Below are 18,382 nucleotides of genomic sequence, written 5' to 3'. Positions count from 1 at the left end.
CAGTAGCTTAAACTAGAAAGAGACTTGAAAATCTCAAGAGACTAAAATCTATAACTGAAGAATGAATAGTGGGAGGGAAGACACAGTGAGAGTACAAGAGTTGCGTGGGATTGAAAATCCCACAGCTGATTGGACTGGAACCAGAATACAGAGTTGATTGGAGGTAGTTTCTATTTAGTAAATCCAAATACAATACACACAATCAAGGTGTGATGTTACAGAACAGTGATGATTTGATGAGTTTTACGGCTATCTATTTTTCCCCTCTAAGTTAGGGAGTGGATTAAACTACGACATTGAATTAGTCATTTGATAAATCAGAGCATGGAAGGGTATCAGAGTTCTACTGAAGGCATTCTGTGCCATATGGAGATGCCAGTATGTTTTGGCATATCCTGAACACCCGGTTTATAAGAGCTGTTTTTACCTGGAGCAACTCAATCTCTGTTTTAGAGCTTAAGTAGCAGAATACAATGCATCCAAGCTGTGCTGTTTTGTTAAGGTATTAAAATGACATAATGACCCCACAATTTAACGGCTAACGATTGAAAACTTGACCGCCATACAAGGACGTGGGTAGTAGAAGAGTTCCTGAAATGCATCTTGCTTTTGAATTGGTATTCTTGAATACTGGCAAGAGTTAACAAGGTGTGGAGCTGGATGAACACAGCAGGCCAAGCAGCACCTTTTCTGCTCCTACGATACTGCTTGGCCTGCTGTGTTCATCCAGCTCCCCACCTTGTTATCTCGGATTCTCCAGCATCTGCAGTTCCTATTATCCCGTCTTCTGGCAAGAGTGATGGTTTCTGTGGGAAGTACAGCTGGAACCAAGGGCAGCAACATCATTGGTACTTCAGCTTACAGGATGGGGGAAAATTAAGGTGAGGAAAGCAGTGATGCTAGGGAATTCCATTATAAGGGATGAAAAGAGGCATTTCTGCTGCCATAGACGTCATTTCTCAATAGTATGCTGCCTTCTTGATGCCAGAAAATCATTGCACAGCTAAACAGCTGTCAAATAGGGAGAGTAAACAGCCAGAGATTTTGGTACATATTGGCACTGACACTGGAATGGATGGTGACACCAGAGTCAGATCATTGAAGCAGACCCTTCAGTCCATCTCCTCCATCCCTACCAGACATCCCAATCTGACATAGCCCCACTTCCCAACATTTGGCCCATATCCAGCTCAACCTTTCCTATTCAAATTCCCATTCACATACCTTTTTGAATGTTGTAATTGTACCCACCTCCACTACTTCTCTGGCAGCTTGTTCCGTACATGCAACAGCCTCTGTGCGGTTAAAATTAGCTGGAGGGTCCTTTTTTTAAAATCTTTTCCCTCTCCTCTTAAACCTATCCTCTAGTTTTGTAAACCGCCACCCTAGGATAAAGACTTTGGCTATTCACCCTATCCATGCCCTGATCAGGTCCTGGTTTCCCTACCTCCTAAAGGCTTGAATGTATTTATCTCGGTTTTGTTGAGCTATGCTTTAGAGTCACATTATGAAGCTTGGCTCTGATCCAGATGCCACTAGTGTGGCTGTGATCAGCAGGGGTAGTTGACACCTGTGAAGGGAATTGATGAAGGGTTTAGGCCCGAAACATCAGCTTTTGTGCTCCTAAGATGCTGCTTGGCCTGCTGTGCTCATCCTTCTCCACACCTTGTTATCAAGGGAATTGTGAGCTTTATTTTACTGACAGTTTTTATGAGCATTAATAGAATTAAAGTTGGCTTGAAGAAGTTGGTTTTAAATGGCTGATGGTTCAATTTGACATATACATGGGCATTTCAAAGACTTCTAAATGTTACTGTAGGCCTCATGAGTTTTGGATATATAGCCATTTGCACTGCTGTCAAAGGTTTCAATTTCTGTACTTTTTTACTTTTGTCTTCAGAAGTATCTGCCATTTGGAACAAATGGTCTGACAAAATGTTTAAGTCTGATCATTAGGCCAATTGAGTGCAGACTAGTTGAAGCTCCAAAACATCTTTACGTTAATAGGGCCAACAAAACTTTTTTGCAGGGAATTGGACCATGCTATGTTACGCCGACTAGAGAAACGGATTTTAGTAGATCTTCCTTCCAAAGAAGCACGGCAAGCAATGATTCTTCACTGGCTGCCTCCTGTGAGTAACAGTGGTGGTGTGGAACTTCGGACTGAACTGGACTATAGTTTATTAGGAGAGGTGGGTATTGCATCAACACACTAGTTTAGTAAAATCATTGAGTTACTAATGCAAGATGAGGCGTTGATATTGTTTGAACATAATGTCCTAGTTACTGATGTATAGTGTAGCTGAAATTTCTTCCCCTTGTTCAATTATGGGATGAGGATGTTACTGGCTAGGCAGCAGTTATTGCCCATCCTTAATTGCCCAGAAAGCAATAAAGAGTCAATCACATTGCTGAGAGTCTGGTCATAGACAGGCCAGATCAGGTAACGATGGCAGTTTCCTTCCCTAAAGGGCACTTTGAACCAGATGGGTCTTTTCAATAATAGGTTCATGGTCATCATTAGATTCTTAATTCCAGATATTTATTGAATTCAGATTCCACCATCTGCCCTGGTGGGATTTGAACCTGGGTCCACTGAACATTATCTGGGTCTCTGGATTAACACAGCGACAATACCACTAGGCCACTGCCTCCCTGTCATTGACATTTTAAAGGTCTGAAAGTTTAACATTTTCACAGGGTTATAGTAAAAGCAGCTTTTAAAAGAAAATTATGAATGACTTCCTAGAAATCTTTTTCTCACACTCCACTATTCCTTCAGCGTTCATTAGTTTTCTACAGTGTGTACACTGGGTGAATGGCATCTACCATGGATTGGAATAGAGGGAATGAGGGGCTGTTAAGCATGGTTGGAGAGCAATGGTCAGCGTGGGGAGGCATGAGTAAATAAATCTCAACTTACATTTCAAAAGATTCTGTTATCCAGACTACATTTCACAACCCACCTGAGGGGCTATGTTACCTTGGAGAGTTGGCGTGACTCCATTGAAATTGTTGGGATTTAGGAGATTCAGGCTGAAGTCTTGTGATCCAAACCAACACACACCCTTTATCCCAAGCTGATGATAATTGACAACCGGAGGGACCTAGGAATTTTTTTAAAGGCTCATGGAGTCTCCAAACTTGTTGAAAATCCAATCCGGTATAGTTTTTGGTTATGATATTTTTAGTAAATTATGTTTTTATTAAATATTCTGTTCAATAAATCTCAAAGTGAAGTAGCAGCTAGGAGATTCACCATGTCCAATAACTCTTTCTCACTTAGCAGGTGTGTTGGTGAGAAAATAGGAGATTTCTTTTATGGGTGAAAGAGAGAAACTGCAAAGGAAAAAGACTAGTTTCACTCCAACAGACACAATAATACTCAGCTAACTGAATGAACTTAAAATTGCTAAGGTACAAATAAATGTAGAATCTGTATCTCAAGGTTGCATTTGTTATGGGTGGAATTTGTTAGGAGTTACTATATAGAGAAAAAGCAATGGATGCTATTCTACGACACGATTGTTGTATATAAATCTAATATTCAGATCAGTAAATAGGAATGCATTAGTTGTGACCTCAATAATCTTAAAAGTATGTTGACCTTTTGTATGTCGATTATTTTTGGGGGGGGGGGGGGGGGGGTGGAAATGTTGTTTTCTTATTTATGTCTGGTCTGTACCAATTCAAAACCTGTAGTATTCAGGAAATTAATGCTTTCCTTGTCTGTTGTAACATTTTAAATTTAACAAAGGAATATAATTACCTATGAATTCTTCCTATACTGCCATGGTGCACTCACCAACTTGCTTGAGTTTTTGAGGAGGTGACAAGAATGATTGAGAACTGTTCTGAGGAAGGGTCACCAGACCCGAAGCATTAACTGTTTTTCCCTCATAAATACTGCCAGACCTGCTGAGCTTTTCCAGCAACTTTGTTTTTGTTCCTGATTTACAGCATCTGCAGTTCTTTCAGTTTTTTTTTGTGAAACTCAGCACTTGCATTCTTAGAGCAGCCATGATCCCCTTCAGACTCCTGCCTGCAGTGATACTATTGACTTCTGGTGGTGATGGGAATGATGGATTTCCAGCAGCACTTTCTCCCAAGTGAGGGAGGGGGTGAAGGTCCTGCAGTATGAAGCAGCTGCAGGGCAGGGTTGCAAAGAGCAAATCAGCTTCTGAGAATTTCTTTCCATATGGCCAAGCCATCTGCAGTTCCAACCCCAAAATTCTCCGTATCATCTTTTCTTCACGGTTAGTTGATTTTTCTTTTTGCCACTTTTGATTTCCCAATATTCTTGTCATGGTTTAATTTTCACAGCAACTTTTGCCTTTTAGTGACTCATCCAGTGGATTTGGGTCAAGACGCTCTACGTTCTGGCTAGGCAAGCCAAAACATTTTCTTTGGATGACATTTCGTGTGGAACCAGTTCAAGAGACACCAGTTTGGATTTATCAAAAATGCAAACACATTCCTTATGTCATTAATTCTATACTTGCTATCACAGGAGACCAAAGGTTATTCTGGCTCTGACATCAAGTTGGTCTGCAAAGAGGCAGCTATGCGACCTGTGAGAAAGATCTTTGATGCATTAGAAAATCACCAACCAGGTAGGCTGAAGAAAAAATGTTAGCCGCACAAAAATAGTGATTGAAATTGTAACTGATACCTTGTGTGAAACCAATTAGTGGTTTCTGGTTTTTTTCCCTTTTTTCAATATCGAAACTAGGAACATCAGAAGGACATGGGGCCCTTTTGATTCAGATCTGGTGTTCAGCATGAGCATGGTGATCCCCTATCTCCAGTCTTATTCCCACTTTTTCCTTTTATCCCTTGATGCATTCAAAGTTTCTCTTTCTTTAATATATTCTGTGCCTAGGCCCACAGTCTTCTGCGGTAGAGTATTTTACAGGTCCATTGTCCTTTTTGAGTGAAGAAATGTTTCCTCATTTTGGCTCTACCTTAATCTGCTCCATATTCTGAGACTGTCTTCTGGTTCTAGAGTTCTAAACCAAGGAACACATCCTCCTTTTGCACCTGCTCAGTCCAAGTTAGAATGTTAGAATTCTGTATTTAAAATTTTATGTTTCAATCCTCTAGCATATACAGGCCTGGTCAAATCAATATCTTGTCTTGGTACACACCTGCATCTTTGGTAATCAATCTACAAGACCCTGCTACACTCCCCTGTGACAAGTATATGCTTCCTTTCGTAGGAAGGCTAATGCTGCGTGCAATACTCTAGGTGTAGATTACACAGGCCCTGTATAACTGTAGTAAGACATTCCTACTTCTGATCTCAAATCTTCTTGCAATGAAGACCAATATACACTTACTTTCCTAAATGCTTGCTGCATCTGCTCGCCTACTTTCATTAACTGGTGTAAAAAGACACCCAAATCCCTGTGTATATCCATATTGCCCAATATATCATTATTTAAATTATACTCCCACTTCATTTTGTAAACTGATGAGTTGACATTTGGCAATATAATATTGCATCTATCGTATGTTTGCTCACTCACTCCACTTAGGTAAGTCACCTTGTAGGATCCTTACAACCCACATTGCTGCCCAGTGTTTTGTCAGCAAATTTGAAAATGTTGCATTTAGTTCTCTGATCTAGGTCATTTATCATCTACCATGAATAGTTGGGTCCAAACATTAAACCTTGCAGTACCTCACTAGATGCTACTTATCACTTAGAAAAACATTTATTCCTACACTCTTTCTGTCTGACAATCAAGGTTTGATCCATCCCAAATACTACCCCACATACCATGTGCTTTAACTTTATCCACTAACACTTATGAGGGACCTTATCAAAGGCCTTCTTGAAATCCAAAAGTACTATGTCTACTGATTCTCCTCATTCACCCTACTAATTACAATCTGAAAAAATATTTTTGGTGATTTGTTAAACATAGTTGGCCTTTCATAAACCCATGCTAGCTTTGTCCAATCCTGTTAATGCTTTCCAAATAAGATAGTAGGAACTGCAGATTCTGAAGCATCTGAAATAACAAGATAAAATAATTAAAATAATCAGAGGGTTAGATAGAGTGGATAGGGAGAGCCTTTTTCCTAGGATGGTGACGGCGAGCACGAGGGGGCACAGCTTTAAATTGAGGGGTGAAAGATATAGGACAGATGTCAGAGGTAGTTTCTTTACTCAGTAGTAAGGGTATGGAACGCTTTGCCTGCAACGGTAGTAAATTCGCCAACTTTAAGTACATTTAAGTCGTCATTGGACAAGCATATGGACATACATGGAATAGTGTAGATTAGATGGGCTTCAGATTGGTATGACAGGTCGGCACAACATCGAGGGCCGAAGGGCCTGTACTGTGTTGTAATGTTCTATGTAGAGCTGGATGAACACAGCAGGCCAAGCAGCATCAGAGGAGCAGGAAGGCTGATGTTTTGGGCCTAGACCCTTTTTTTTTGAAGAAGGGTCTAGCCTGAAACATCAGCATTCCTGCTCCTCTGATGCTGCTTGGCCTGCTGCGTTCATCCAGCTCTACACCCTTGTTATCTCGAACCTTTCCAAATGTTAGGCTAACTGGAAGGTAATTGTTTTTTCCCCTCACTGTTTATGTACTGGGGTTACACTAAGATATTGCCTACCATCTAGTGGTATTATCACTAGATTACCTGGGTCTCTGTCTTAGTAATGTTCTGCCGAGCTGGGTAAACCCCATTGTGGAACTGAAAGTCAATAATAATCCTGGAAATAAGAGTCAAATGATGACCGTGAAACCACTGCCAATTGTCAGAGAAAAACCCACATGGTTTACTAATATCCTTTAGGAGGCAAATCTGCCATCTTTATCTGGTCTGGCCTACATGTGACTCAGCAACATTGATGACTCCTAACTGCCCTCTAGACATTTAGGGATGGGTAATAAATGCTGGCCCAGCAATTGACACCCAGAATCTTAGAAGGTGAGCACCAGTTTATCAAATATTCCACAGCTGCTTACTTTAGGAATGTAGATTATCGAGCCTTAGTTGACTCGTTAGCCTTTAACACTTAATTCTCCCAGACCATTTTCTTGCTAATACTGATTTTTCTTCAGTTTCACCTTTTCACAAAAGCCTTGGTTCCTCACATTTCTTTGGTTCTGTCTTCACCAAAGATGGTACAAAGTAGTTGTTCAATTCTTCTGCCATTTTCCTTTCCACCATAACTTCCATCGCTTCTGATTTTAAGGGACTTCCCCCCCCCCCCCTCCCCTCACTAGACCTCTTTCTGTCTTTTCTCTCCCCCCCCCCCCCCCCCCCCCCCACTAGACAAATATTTAGTCATATGATTGTGGCTTTTTCTAGCATTCAGTGAAATAAAGATATGATAAAGGGTTGTTGTTTGTTATTTAAACAGTCATAATACTGTTATGGTGTGACATTCTGAATGTAGAACTCCAGACTGTTCCATCTGGGGTGGCATTTTATTCCTGCAGTGGAAGTTTCAAAGGTAGTCTCAGCTATGTTAGGCGATTTGAGCAGGAAGGTACAGAAAGAGATCCCATCACCTTTGCACTTTCCTCCAATTAGGTCCAGGCCATGAGGTCTCTTAATGATTTTCCCACCTCAAGAACAATTGACCCTTTTAAATAGCTCTTTTATAAAAGAAAAGTCGTCTTCTTGCTGTTCCTGGTATCTCAACAGCATCACATGAGGACCGGAACTTGCAGGTCTATGACCAGGAATATCCAGTCTGGTAGGACAGTCTGTCCTTGCTGAACACTTTTTGTTTATGACAAGGGCTATAGCTAGTGAGAATGGAGACCCTCACAGGAAAACACCGCTCCCACCCCTCAACAGGACCTCTGACTGGCCCTGGCAAACCCTCCCCACTTACATTATTAGAGTGACGCCATCATCAGTTCTCTTACAATGCTATACAGTAGTAGCTGCCAGCTTTTCAGGGTGGGACAGTGCCCTCTCTGCCAGGTTTCTGAGAGGCCTGATAGTGGGAAAGTCGGTGCCCAGATGGGACTTAATTCCTTTGTGTAAACAGTAAACAGTCAAAATCACCCCTCCCTCTACCACATCCCAAAACCAGCCCAACTTGTCCCCACTTCCCTCACTTGTTCTTCCTCTCACCTATCCCCTCCTCCCACCTCAAGCCGCACCTACACTTCCTATCTACTAACCTCATCCCACCCCCTTGACCTGGCCAACCTATCTCCTCCCTATCTACCCACCTACTCGCCTTTACTGGCTCCATCCCTGTCTCTTTAACTTGTCTGTCTCCTCACCGCCTATCATCTCCTCTCTCCATCCCTGATCCACCTCCCCCTCTCTCCCTATTTATTTCAGAACCCCTTCCCCTCCCCCACTTCTGAAGGGTCTAGGCCCAACACGTCGACTTTCCTGCTCCTATGATGCTGCTTGGCCTGCTGTGTTCATCCAGCTCCACACCTTGTTATCTTGGATTCTCCAGCATCTGCAGTTCCTACTATTGATACCAAGAGAATTGATTGTTGGCCTCACTTCGATCAGCCAGTGAACTGTAGACCACATTTTCAGCCACTGTTTTACCTTTGGGCAAGTTTGATTGAATGAGTTAGGGGTCTGATGGTAGCAATTAGTGTTGTGTCTTGGCCAAGCAAGTTCAGATCTAATCAAAACTGAAAGTAGTGCAGATGCTGCAAATCATGAACAAAAAACAAAGTTTCTGGAAAAGCTTAAGCAGGCCTGGCAACATCGGTGAAGGCAAAAACAGGTAATGGTCTTGGGTCTGGTGACCCTTCCTCAGACTGCGGTGACCAGATTCCTCACCTGCCAGACCTGCTGAGATTTACAGCAACTTTGTTTTTGTTCAGATCTAATCACCTATTTGAACTGAATGTGATATGACTGGAAGAGCATGGCTATGATTTTTCACTTGCTCGGGTACTATATTTCTGATAAAGTATGTGCAATTTTCACTTCTTTTACGTTCAGGAAAAAACAGTCTACCCACTCTTCAACTGGAAACAGTCTCCACAAATGATGTCCTTGATGTGATAATTCATACCAAACCATCTGCCAAGAATCTTTGTCAGAAATACACTGCCTGGCAGCATGAATACGAGTCTGTATGAATCAAAAGATGCAAAAAAAACAGAACTACAATTTAAAAAAAAAAAAATTCTTCCAGATTCAACACTGGGCTATGGTGACCTCCCATGACATTTAAGTAAAACTGTTAGTTTAAGAATATGCTAGCATCTGCAAGGTTTTATGGTGTTGAAAATTCAACAGGAGAATCGTTTCTAGACTTTTGACTACAGGTTTTTTTTTTAAATATATAATGGACACATACAGAACTATAGCTCATACAAAAGTCACTAGCAACAACACTCACATACAGTTCAGTGTTTAAATCAAATGTTAGAACTGTCATTGATGGTAAGCATTTTGTAACATACACAGATAGCAGGGAAAGAAACATTTTGGGGGCGGGGGGGAGAAAAGTCACTTTTTAAATCTCTTTTTATGATGTGTAGATATTTATTTAAATAATTTCAGGTATTGAATGAGTGTTGCAATTTATTGGCCTCTTCTTTCATGGCTGTTTGACACCATGTCACGATTAAATCTTGTTAGAAGGTTAATGCTATTCGAAAGCCATTATTTGCCTTATTGACAGTGATTGGACCAAAATTTGCTCAGCATTTTCTCTTAGGTCACTATCTTTAATTCAAATAAATTATTCCTGTACTTGTGTGAATTGTCTGTTGATTGGGAAAATAAATAAAATTTGCTGCCTGAAACAATCAAGTGTCTTAATTTTTTTATAGTATTAAAATAATTGCAGTTTCAAGTGCTTTTTTTTAAAGGATTTAGTGCTGTTGAATTCTTGTCCCCAAATGCTATCACACTGAAGGATCCTGTGAGGAAGATAATATCTGATTATTTCCCAAATAATCTGCACTTAAGTCTTCTTTTGGTCATTGTAACTCTAAATGAACCTGAAGTTCATCTAACTATGTACTATTCTATGTTGTCCTTTTTAAATATCTACAGTATCACTCAAAAAACATTCAGTTCCCCCCTGCAACACTGCTAACAAAGTAGGACAGTTTTACAAGGACATCTCAACCAGAATGGATAGAGGGGAACCAGTAAATATGTGGCATTTGGGCTTCCAGAATGCATTCAACAATGTACCTCACAAATGTTAAGTCATAAGATTAAAGTCCACTGTGTTGGATGTAGTGTATTGGTGTGGCTAGAGAAATGGTTCAGGGGCAGGAAAGTGAGAGAGGAGAGGGGTTTTTTTCTAGGTTGGTGACTAGTGGGCTTCCATTGGGATCAATCAGTGCTGGACCACAACTGTTTAATGACTTGGAGGCAGGAAGCGAATGTGCTGTGGGAGGGTTGTGGACTTTGTCAATCCAACTCAGCCCACTCATTAAACATTATCTCCAACCATTTTTAACCAGTGTTTTAAATATAGAAGTTTTCTTCAGTAACACTCAGAAGTGGTTACCATAATTTGGACTTGACTATTTAGCATTAGCACCAGTACCTACTTGAGCAAACAATATTGATTGGGCACAAAAACAAATTGCTGGAAAAGCTCAGCCAGTCGGGCAGCATCTGTGAGGCAAAATCAGAGTTAACCTTTCAGATCAAGTGACCTTTCCTTAGAACTGAAAAATATTAACTGATTTCTCTTCACAGATGCTGCCAGACTTGCTGAGCTTTTACAGCAATTTGTTTTTGTTTTGGATTTACAGCATCTGCAATTCTTAGTTTTTAATTTGATTTTGATGTGATTTATTGTCACATAAATACAATGAAAAGCTTTGTTCTGTGAGCATTACAGACAGGTGATAGCAAACAAGGATAGTGGCTGGGTTAGGAGTCAAATTATTTTAGCGCATGGATTGTTTCCTGTAATTAGTTCATGTCTGCCTTCACTAATTTCTATCCCATGGAGTTTGTTTAGTACTTATTAAACTTGCATCTATTAACATTCTGCTCACTTAAAAAAATACAGTACCACAACATTAAAAATGAGGCAAACTGAATAAAGTACCAACATGCCTTGGAAAAAAGCATTCATAAATTTTTGCCATTTTAAAATCTGAAGTTATTTGCATACATCTAAAATGTTTCACAAAACTGAACAATAAGATAGTTAGTTACTCTAATGTTAAGAAAGACTATAATTTAAAACAAAATTCAGGTTAACAAATGGTATATGTAAATTCATCACATTAGCCACTAGTTAAATGGGAGTTTAGAGTCTTTTTTTGGCAGAATTAAAGCACAATGGGCAACTGCCACTTACCATAAAGATCCTAGCTTTGTTCTGCCTAGTTTGTGACCCAGACACTTGTATAATCTTGTGAGGCTGGATGAACACAGCAGGCCAAGCAGCATCTCAGGAGCACAAAGGAGTGGCTGCTAGGAACCCTTTTTGCCTGGGGTTGATCTCGACTGTTTCACTTAGGCGTTTTGCCATTATTTTCGTGAATAGTCGGAGCAGCATTGGACCGATGGTTATTGGTCGCCAGTTGTCAATGTTTTTCAGGCGTTCCTTATCCTCGCACTTAGGAATCAGGACCGTTCGACTCTTTTTTAGTGAATCGGGGATTGTACTTGACTTTAGCCACAGGGAGAAGAGGCGGGGTAGACGAAGAGCTTTTGTGCTCCTGAGATGCTGCTTGGCCTGCTGTGTTCATCCAGCCTCACATTTTATTATCTTGGAATCTCCAGCATCTGCAGTTCCCATTATCTCTGACTTGTATAATCTTGGCAGGTACTCTGGCCTCTGAGAAATCTCTTTGGAATTGAGGAATGGGTGTGATAAGGATCAAGATTTGCTGAAGTGAGACTCCCTACCAGTCATGAGACATGGAATTTTCTCATGCTTAATAGCCCCAAATTCAAAGTTTACAACTGATCTCCATTCAAATCAAATGCCTCCAGGTGTTCTGAATTTAAACATTTAATGCCGCTTCCTGTCAGGCCCTTATGGCACAGTAGAAATGCCCCTAACTATGCTAGAGGCTTGGGTCAAGTCACACCTGGTGCAGAGATGTGTCATAACATCTGAATAGATTGGAAATGTGTCGTCCTTTTATTCAGGGTTCCTAGAATGCAACTTTGGAAAATGAATGAAGGCACACTAAACTTAATACATGGACAATTTGATTACAAACAAAAGACTGGTATATTGTACACTGCTTTAAGTGTTCAACCCTCCAACCAAAATAGGATTGGAATCAAAGCAATTGTGCTAACTAATCAGTGCCCGTTCCAAGAACCTTTTAAATTTTGGCAAGATCATTAGCAGAGAATCAAAACAGCTGCAATTCTGGTGTGACTGTCAGAATTTGCCAAAACAGAATTTCTAGACCAGTTTCCATTTTCCAAATGGATGACACAACCAGATCTGGAATTTACAGATGTGTTAGTCTGAACTCAGCAAGTAGTTTATTATGGATGGTGGCTCATCAAGTCAAAATGGGCTTGTAATTGAATGGGGTGTGTAAGGGTGCCCTGCTGACACTCATTTCTAATCTAAGTAAATGGTTGGACTCATTGCAATATTTGGTTTGCATGTGTCTCAAAATTTGGAGCAGTGAGAAAGTAAGTAAGATATTACAGAAAATTCAGAATATCTATCAGCTTCATTTAGCAAATGGTACGATACAAATAAATGCAAGCTTCTGTACTTGCATAGTGAAAGTAAAATTAGTAGACACAAGCGTTTCTTTTGTACATTCGGTTTCAAGCTTGCAAAGTTGCTGGAAAAGCTCAGCAGGTCTGGCAGCATCTGTGGAGGAGAAAACAGAGTTAACGTTTCAGGTCTGGTGACCTTTCCTCAGAACATTTAAATGCCACTTCCTCTCAAGCCCTTGTGGCACAGTGGAAATGTTCATAACTCAAGCCAGAGGCATTTCAGTTCTGAGGAAGGGTCACTGGACCCGAAACGTTAATTCTGTTTTCTCCTCCACAGATGTTGCCGGGCCTGCTGAGCTTTTCCAGCAACTTTGTTTTTGTTCCTGATTTATAGCATCCGCAGTTCTTTTGGTTTTTATTGAAACAATGTGTCAAGGGAAAGCTGAAAAGAACTTGGTATGTTCGATGACTTGATATAACTTTGTTCAAAAAATGTGAACCTGTAAATAAGTGAATAAAATACCAGGTAACATCAGCGTGTCATTTGGAGTCTATTTACAAAGGTATTATTTGAATGTATGTCAAAGATCTTTGAAAGACTTTAGTTGCTATGACATACAGGTATGTGCTTAACGGCCCAGAGGAATGTGAAGAGATTAGTCTGTACTATTAATAGATAAATTATGGCTCTGCAACCTCAGATGTCATACAGGGGACCATATATTTCAGATTAAGTAGACATTACAAAGACAAGTGAGCGCTGGGTTAGAGATGTAGTTATAAGCTTTGGAAACAGTCAAGAATACCAGATGCATTTAGTTAAAGACATTTGTTCCAATGAGAAGAATAGCCTTGTGGTTCTTCGCTAAATAACAGCCTTCTTCTAAAACCATTTTGACATTTTTCCAGGACCATAGGTATTGAAATACCACTACACATTAGTTTGATCCCTCACAAACGCAACTGTACAAAATGCTGTGTACTTTGATTCATGTTTGACAGAATTTCAAACCATGAAATTTTGGAATTCTGTCTTTTGACAATGACCTGAAGTTGTTTGGTGATCTTTCGTAGTACATGCCCAAGATGTATCCATATTATGAGTTTTTACAGAAGATTCTTTAGAATATGGTCAACAGCCTGTGGAAAAGCATCGCATATCAAATACGGAGGAGGGTTTGTTTTTCCTCCATCTCCGGCTTGGTATTTTCCTGAGGAAATAAGCAACAGTGAGATGTGTATCGGGGATACATCAAAGAGTGATTTTCCTTTTTTGCAAATAGCTTTTATGAACTAGCAACAGAGAATTCACTTGTTGATTACAAATTTTTTGAAGTAGTTCAATATCATAGAATCAGAGCTTTTATAGCATGGGAAAAGGACATTGGCCCATCGTGTCCATGTTGGTGGTCATACCTTTCTGTCCTAATCCCATTTTCCAGCACTTGACCTATCGTGTTAAATGCTAAGGCGTTTCAAGTGCTCATTTTAAAATTTAACGTTTTGAAGGTTCCCACCTTCTTTTCCCACCGTCTTTTCAGACAGTGACATTCAGAAAGCCACAATCCTCTGGGTTAAAAATGTTTTCCTCAAATTACCTCTAAACATCCTGATCCTTACTCTTCTGCTAAGTAGAGGAACCAATAAATAAGGGGCCACAGATTTAAGGAATCTCCCCATCTACATCCCTCAGAATTTTGTACCTCAATCATCTGAGCTTTCTCTGCTCTAGGGAAAACAATCCCAGTCTCTCTTCATAGGTGAATCATTCAGCCCAGGCAACATCCTGATCCTCTGCACTCTCTATGGTGTTATCAGATCTTTTCTATGATGTGGCAACCAGAACTACACACCGTATTACAGCCACAGGCTAACAAACATTATATATATATATATCTCCCTCGTAACCTCTTTGTTCTTGTAGTCAATGCCTTGACTAATAAAAGCAAGAATGCCATAAGCCTTCTTAACCTCATTATCCACCTGTCCCGCTGATTTCAAACATTTAAATCATCCTAAAATCTAAGGCCTTCCTTCTCATAAATTTTCATATACTCTGAAAACTGACTGATCATGTTGCTATGGCCAAGTCTGGATCATTAATGTATACAACAAACAACAAGGAACCCAGCACCCCTGTAGTATGCCACTGGACACTGGCTTTTGGCATAAAAACAAATAATCTTCAACCATTACCCTCTGCTTCATGCCACTAAACCAACTTTGGACCCAATTTGCCAAATTTCCCTGGATCTGTGGGCTGTTATCTTCTCAACCTGTCTGCCATGCAAGATCTGGTCAAAAGCCTTACTGAAGTCCATGTAGAGTTCATCAACTGTAATATTCTCATCTACACACCTAGTGAGATCCTTGAAGAACTCAATCAAATTTGTTAGATGTGATCTCCTCCTAACAAAGCCATCTTGACTATTCTAGACCCATCTTTATTAACCTTGCCTCTCCAAGTGTACATTAATTCTGTTCCTGCAAATTTTTTTCCAGTTTCCCCATCACTGGACTGTTGCTTCCTGGTTTATCCCTACCATCCTTCTTAAATAATGGTAGGCAATAACGTCATTGTGAAGATGTAACTTGTTTTATGAGCAATTTCATAATAAAATTAAAAAGACAACACAGGCAACATATAAGGTAATAAAATGTGAGGCTGGATGAACACAGCAGGCCAAGCAGCATCTCAGGAGCACACCTGAGATGCTGCTTGGCCTGCTGTGTTCATCCAGCCTCACATTTTATTATCTTGGAATTCTCCAGCATCTGCAGTTCCCATTATCTCTGACACCATTTTAACCTCACAGGCAACATATAAACCTAGATAAACATAGAGAGGATTCAGAATCCAGAGGGCAAGATGTTACTCATTTTCACAGAATTGGTTTGAATGGGCAGAAAGAGCAAAATAAAACATTCACTGGGAGTTTTGCAAGTAACATACTTACCAGTTTTTACCAAAATCCCCAACATCCCAGCATTTTGTGCTCCACCAACATCATCCCTAGCATCCTATTGACAAAGAATTATTCCAAATTAACACTACATCTTTTCTATACAAGATTGAAAAGTGAATAGAATCAAACAACAGAAATTAGCAACAAAGCAAAATAGATTAAGATTAGAATAAGCTGTAAACAAAGCTGTTTATCTAGCAACAATAAAGACTTACAGATGCTGGAAGCCAGTCTATAAATGAGAGGTTGAAAAAGCACAACAGGTCAGACAGCATCTGAGGAGCAGGTAAGTCAACATTTCAGACTGAAACCCTTTGTCAAGACTGAGGAGGGGGAGGGGATCCCAGAAATAAATACAGGGAAGGACTGAGGCTGGGGGGGGGGGGAATGGGTAGGAGAGATGGTGATAGGTGGATGTAGGTAGGGGGTTATTGTGATTGGTCTGTACATAGGTGAGTAGGAAGAAGGACAGGTCAGGAGGGGGAGGGGTGGACATGGGAGAAGGCTGGGTGTGGAGGGATTTTGAAGCTGGTGGTCAATGTTAAGGTCACTGGGTTGTAAGCTCCCAAGGTGAAATTTCAGGTGTTATTCCTCCAGTTTACATTTGGCCTCACTCTGACAGTGGGGGAGGCCATGGATGGACATGTCGTCAGGGTGGTGGGAGGGGAAATTAAAATGGATGGCAACTGGAAGGTTGGGTTGGTTGTTGGATGCTGTATATCTCCCAGGAAATGTAAAAGATTTCTTCAACAGCAGATAAATAAGAGGACGTTTAAAAGAAGGGTAGGATTAATTAGAGATGGAAAACAAAATCTTCTGAAGGACAAAGGATGCTAAATGAAAACTTGGCCTATTTCCACAGAAGCATATTGCATTATGGTAATGAAAAAAATGGAGAAAGTAGCTGCCAAATGCAGAAATCATGGAACTCAAAATGAAAGATGCACCAGGCCCTGATCATTTACATTCTAGAATGCTGAATGAAGTGTGAAATGAATAGCAGAAACTTAAACTATAATCTTTCAACCATTACTAAATATGGAAATTGTGTCATAGGATGGGAGTCCAACCAATGTTTAAGAAAAGAGAAACAAATTATGCATAGACCAGTCAGCTCAACGTCAGTAACAGGTAATCTTCCTAAGGTCGTAAGAGAGAAAATTAATCTCCATGTCTAAGTGAATATTCAATAAGAGCAAGAGTTATTGTTGTGTCAAAGACAAGAATTCAAGATGATTTTTGTGAGCAAACTATGATACATTGACATAAAACATATGTTCATGGCATTTTATTTAAGTTGCCGGATAGTAAGCTTGTTTATAATATGAAGCACATGCCAAAATGGAATATGAAAGATGTTTAAAAAGTACCCCAAGTCCAGACAAATGTAGTTAGTAGTTAATAATTGTGTTTTGTTTAAAGCAGATTAATTATCACGTATTATCACGTATATTTTTCACATTGGTGCTTAAAACCAATTTTGAATATTTCAGGTCAAATACAGTAAAAGGTGAAGGTGGAGAATGGTGGAAGACAAGAGAACTGATAGGGAGTAGGGGATACTGGAATGAGGAGAGGCTTGAGGAAGAGCAGTAAAGTAGGAAAGTGGAAGGTCAGGCAATGCAAATTAAAATGGAGAGGGAGGGCAAGTGATAGTGGAGTGGGGGGACAACAGAGTGGAAGATGGAGGGAAAATAGAAGGAAGTAGAGGTGTGTGAGGAGGCTGAAAAAGAAGGGAAAGAGAATGGAGGGAGAGCAAAAGGAGGAGAAATACTGAGAGAAGAAAATTTACATCACTGCATTAAGTTTTTCATGAATTCCAGGACTCAAACTATATCTTAAAAAGAAAAAATACACTCCTTTCAGTCTGCGATTTTAAATTTATATTTTCAGGTTACCACCTCACCAGGCTTTAATTTCAAATTACTTGATCAAAACTTTCGGAATTCTCGATGGCTATATAGGCTATCTTAACCTTCAATAATAAGCACATATCATACCTTCAGCCTCTTAGTAATACAATCTCAATTGATATTTTCTGCAACTTATCAGTGGTTTTAACCTCCTATTCATCATCAAAATTGGACACACTCCTCCACCAATGACCCAATCAATAGCTTATTCAACTGTTTGACTTACATCTTGTATGCCTCATAGTTCAAAAACTCAGATCTTGTTTCCTTGTCAAGATCGACATAAATTGAGAATCATATGGGCAGACATTTTAAATCTTTTAAATTGCTGACTATCCAATACTGCTGTCCACACCAACCCGCCAAAAAGCATTTCACACAGACCTAACCATGATCCCATCCCTGTAACCTGCATTTCCCGGCTAATCCACCTAGACTGCACGTCTTTGGATTTGGGAGGAAACCCACGCAGACATGCGGAGAATATGCAAACTCCATACAACTAGTTGCCTGAGAGTGGAATCAAATCTGGGTCCCTGGCACTGTGAGGTAGCAGTGCTAACCACTGAGCCATTGTGCCGCTCCAATCTATTTATTTCAGTGACTCTTCAAAATATCTGAATGGTGTATTTGAAGATGATTTTGCACTAGTGAGCAGACAATCTGAAACAAATGTTAGGGTGAAGCTAGAAATTCCACAAAAGCAAAAACGATCACAAGACGATAAGACATAGGAGCAGAAGAATGCTGTTCAGTTCTTTGAATCAATTGTCATCCAATGAGATCGCTGCTGATCTGATAATCCTCAACTCCACTTTCCTGCCTTCCCCCCATAACCCTGATTCTCTTACGAATGAATAAATATATCCAAGGCTG

At 40.1% G+C, this 18,382-nt stretch overlaps 2 protein-coding genes across 6 annotated transcripts in view; one reads left to right on the top strand and one right to left on the bottom strand.

Moving 5' to 3' along the window:
• katnal2 (katanin p60 subunit A-like 2) overlaps nucleotides 1-9,752 on the top strand; it is a 73,201-nt gene extending 63,449 nt beyond the window's left edge. For both annotated transcript variants that reach the window (XM_048545110.2, XM_048545101.2), the window contains 3 exons: nucleotides 2,030-2,192; nucleotides 4,511-4,613; nucleotides 8,953-9,752. In XM_048545110.2, coding sequence (XP_048401067.1) covers nucleotides 2,030-2,192; nucleotides 4,511-4,613; nucleotides 8,953-9,092 — 406 coding nt within the window. In that variant the 3' untranslated portion in view covers nucleotides 9,093-9,752. The remainder of the gene's footprint in view (nucleotides 1-2,029; nucleotides 2,193-4,510; nucleotides 4,614-8,952) is intronic.
• Nucleotides 9,753-13,329: 3,577 nt separating this feature from the next.
• The window catches only part of hdhd2 (haloacid dehalogenase-like hydrolase domain containing 2), a 39,013-nt gene continuing 33,960 nt past the window's right edge, over nucleotides 13,330-18,382 (bottom strand). For 3 of the 4 annotated variants that reach the window (XM_059649831.1, XM_059649830.1, XM_059649829.1), the window contains exons 6-7: nucleotides 15,585-15,648; nucleotides 13,330-13,838 (exon numbers count right to left, since the gene is read on the bottom strand). In XM_059649831.1, coding sequence (XP_059505814.1) covers nucleotides 13,735-13,838; nucleotides 15,585-15,648 — 168 coding nt within the window. In that variant the 3' untranslated portion in view covers nucleotides 13,330-13,734. The remainder of the gene's footprint in view (nucleotides 13,839-15,584; nucleotides 15,649-18,382) is intronic. The other variant, XM_059649833.1, reaches the window with a different exon arrangement.

The sequence above is a fragment of the Stegostoma tigrinum genome, chromosome 1 (genome assembly GCF_030684315.1).
Source record: "Stegostoma tigrinum isolate sSteTig4 chromosome 1, sSteTig4.hap1, whole genome shotgun sequence".
Classification (NCBI taxonomy): Eukaryota; Metazoa; Chordata; class Chondrichthyes; order Orectolobiformes; family Stegostomatidae; genus Stegostoma; species Stegostoma tigrinum.
This window is presented reverse-complemented; position numbering and strand designations above follow the sequence as displayed.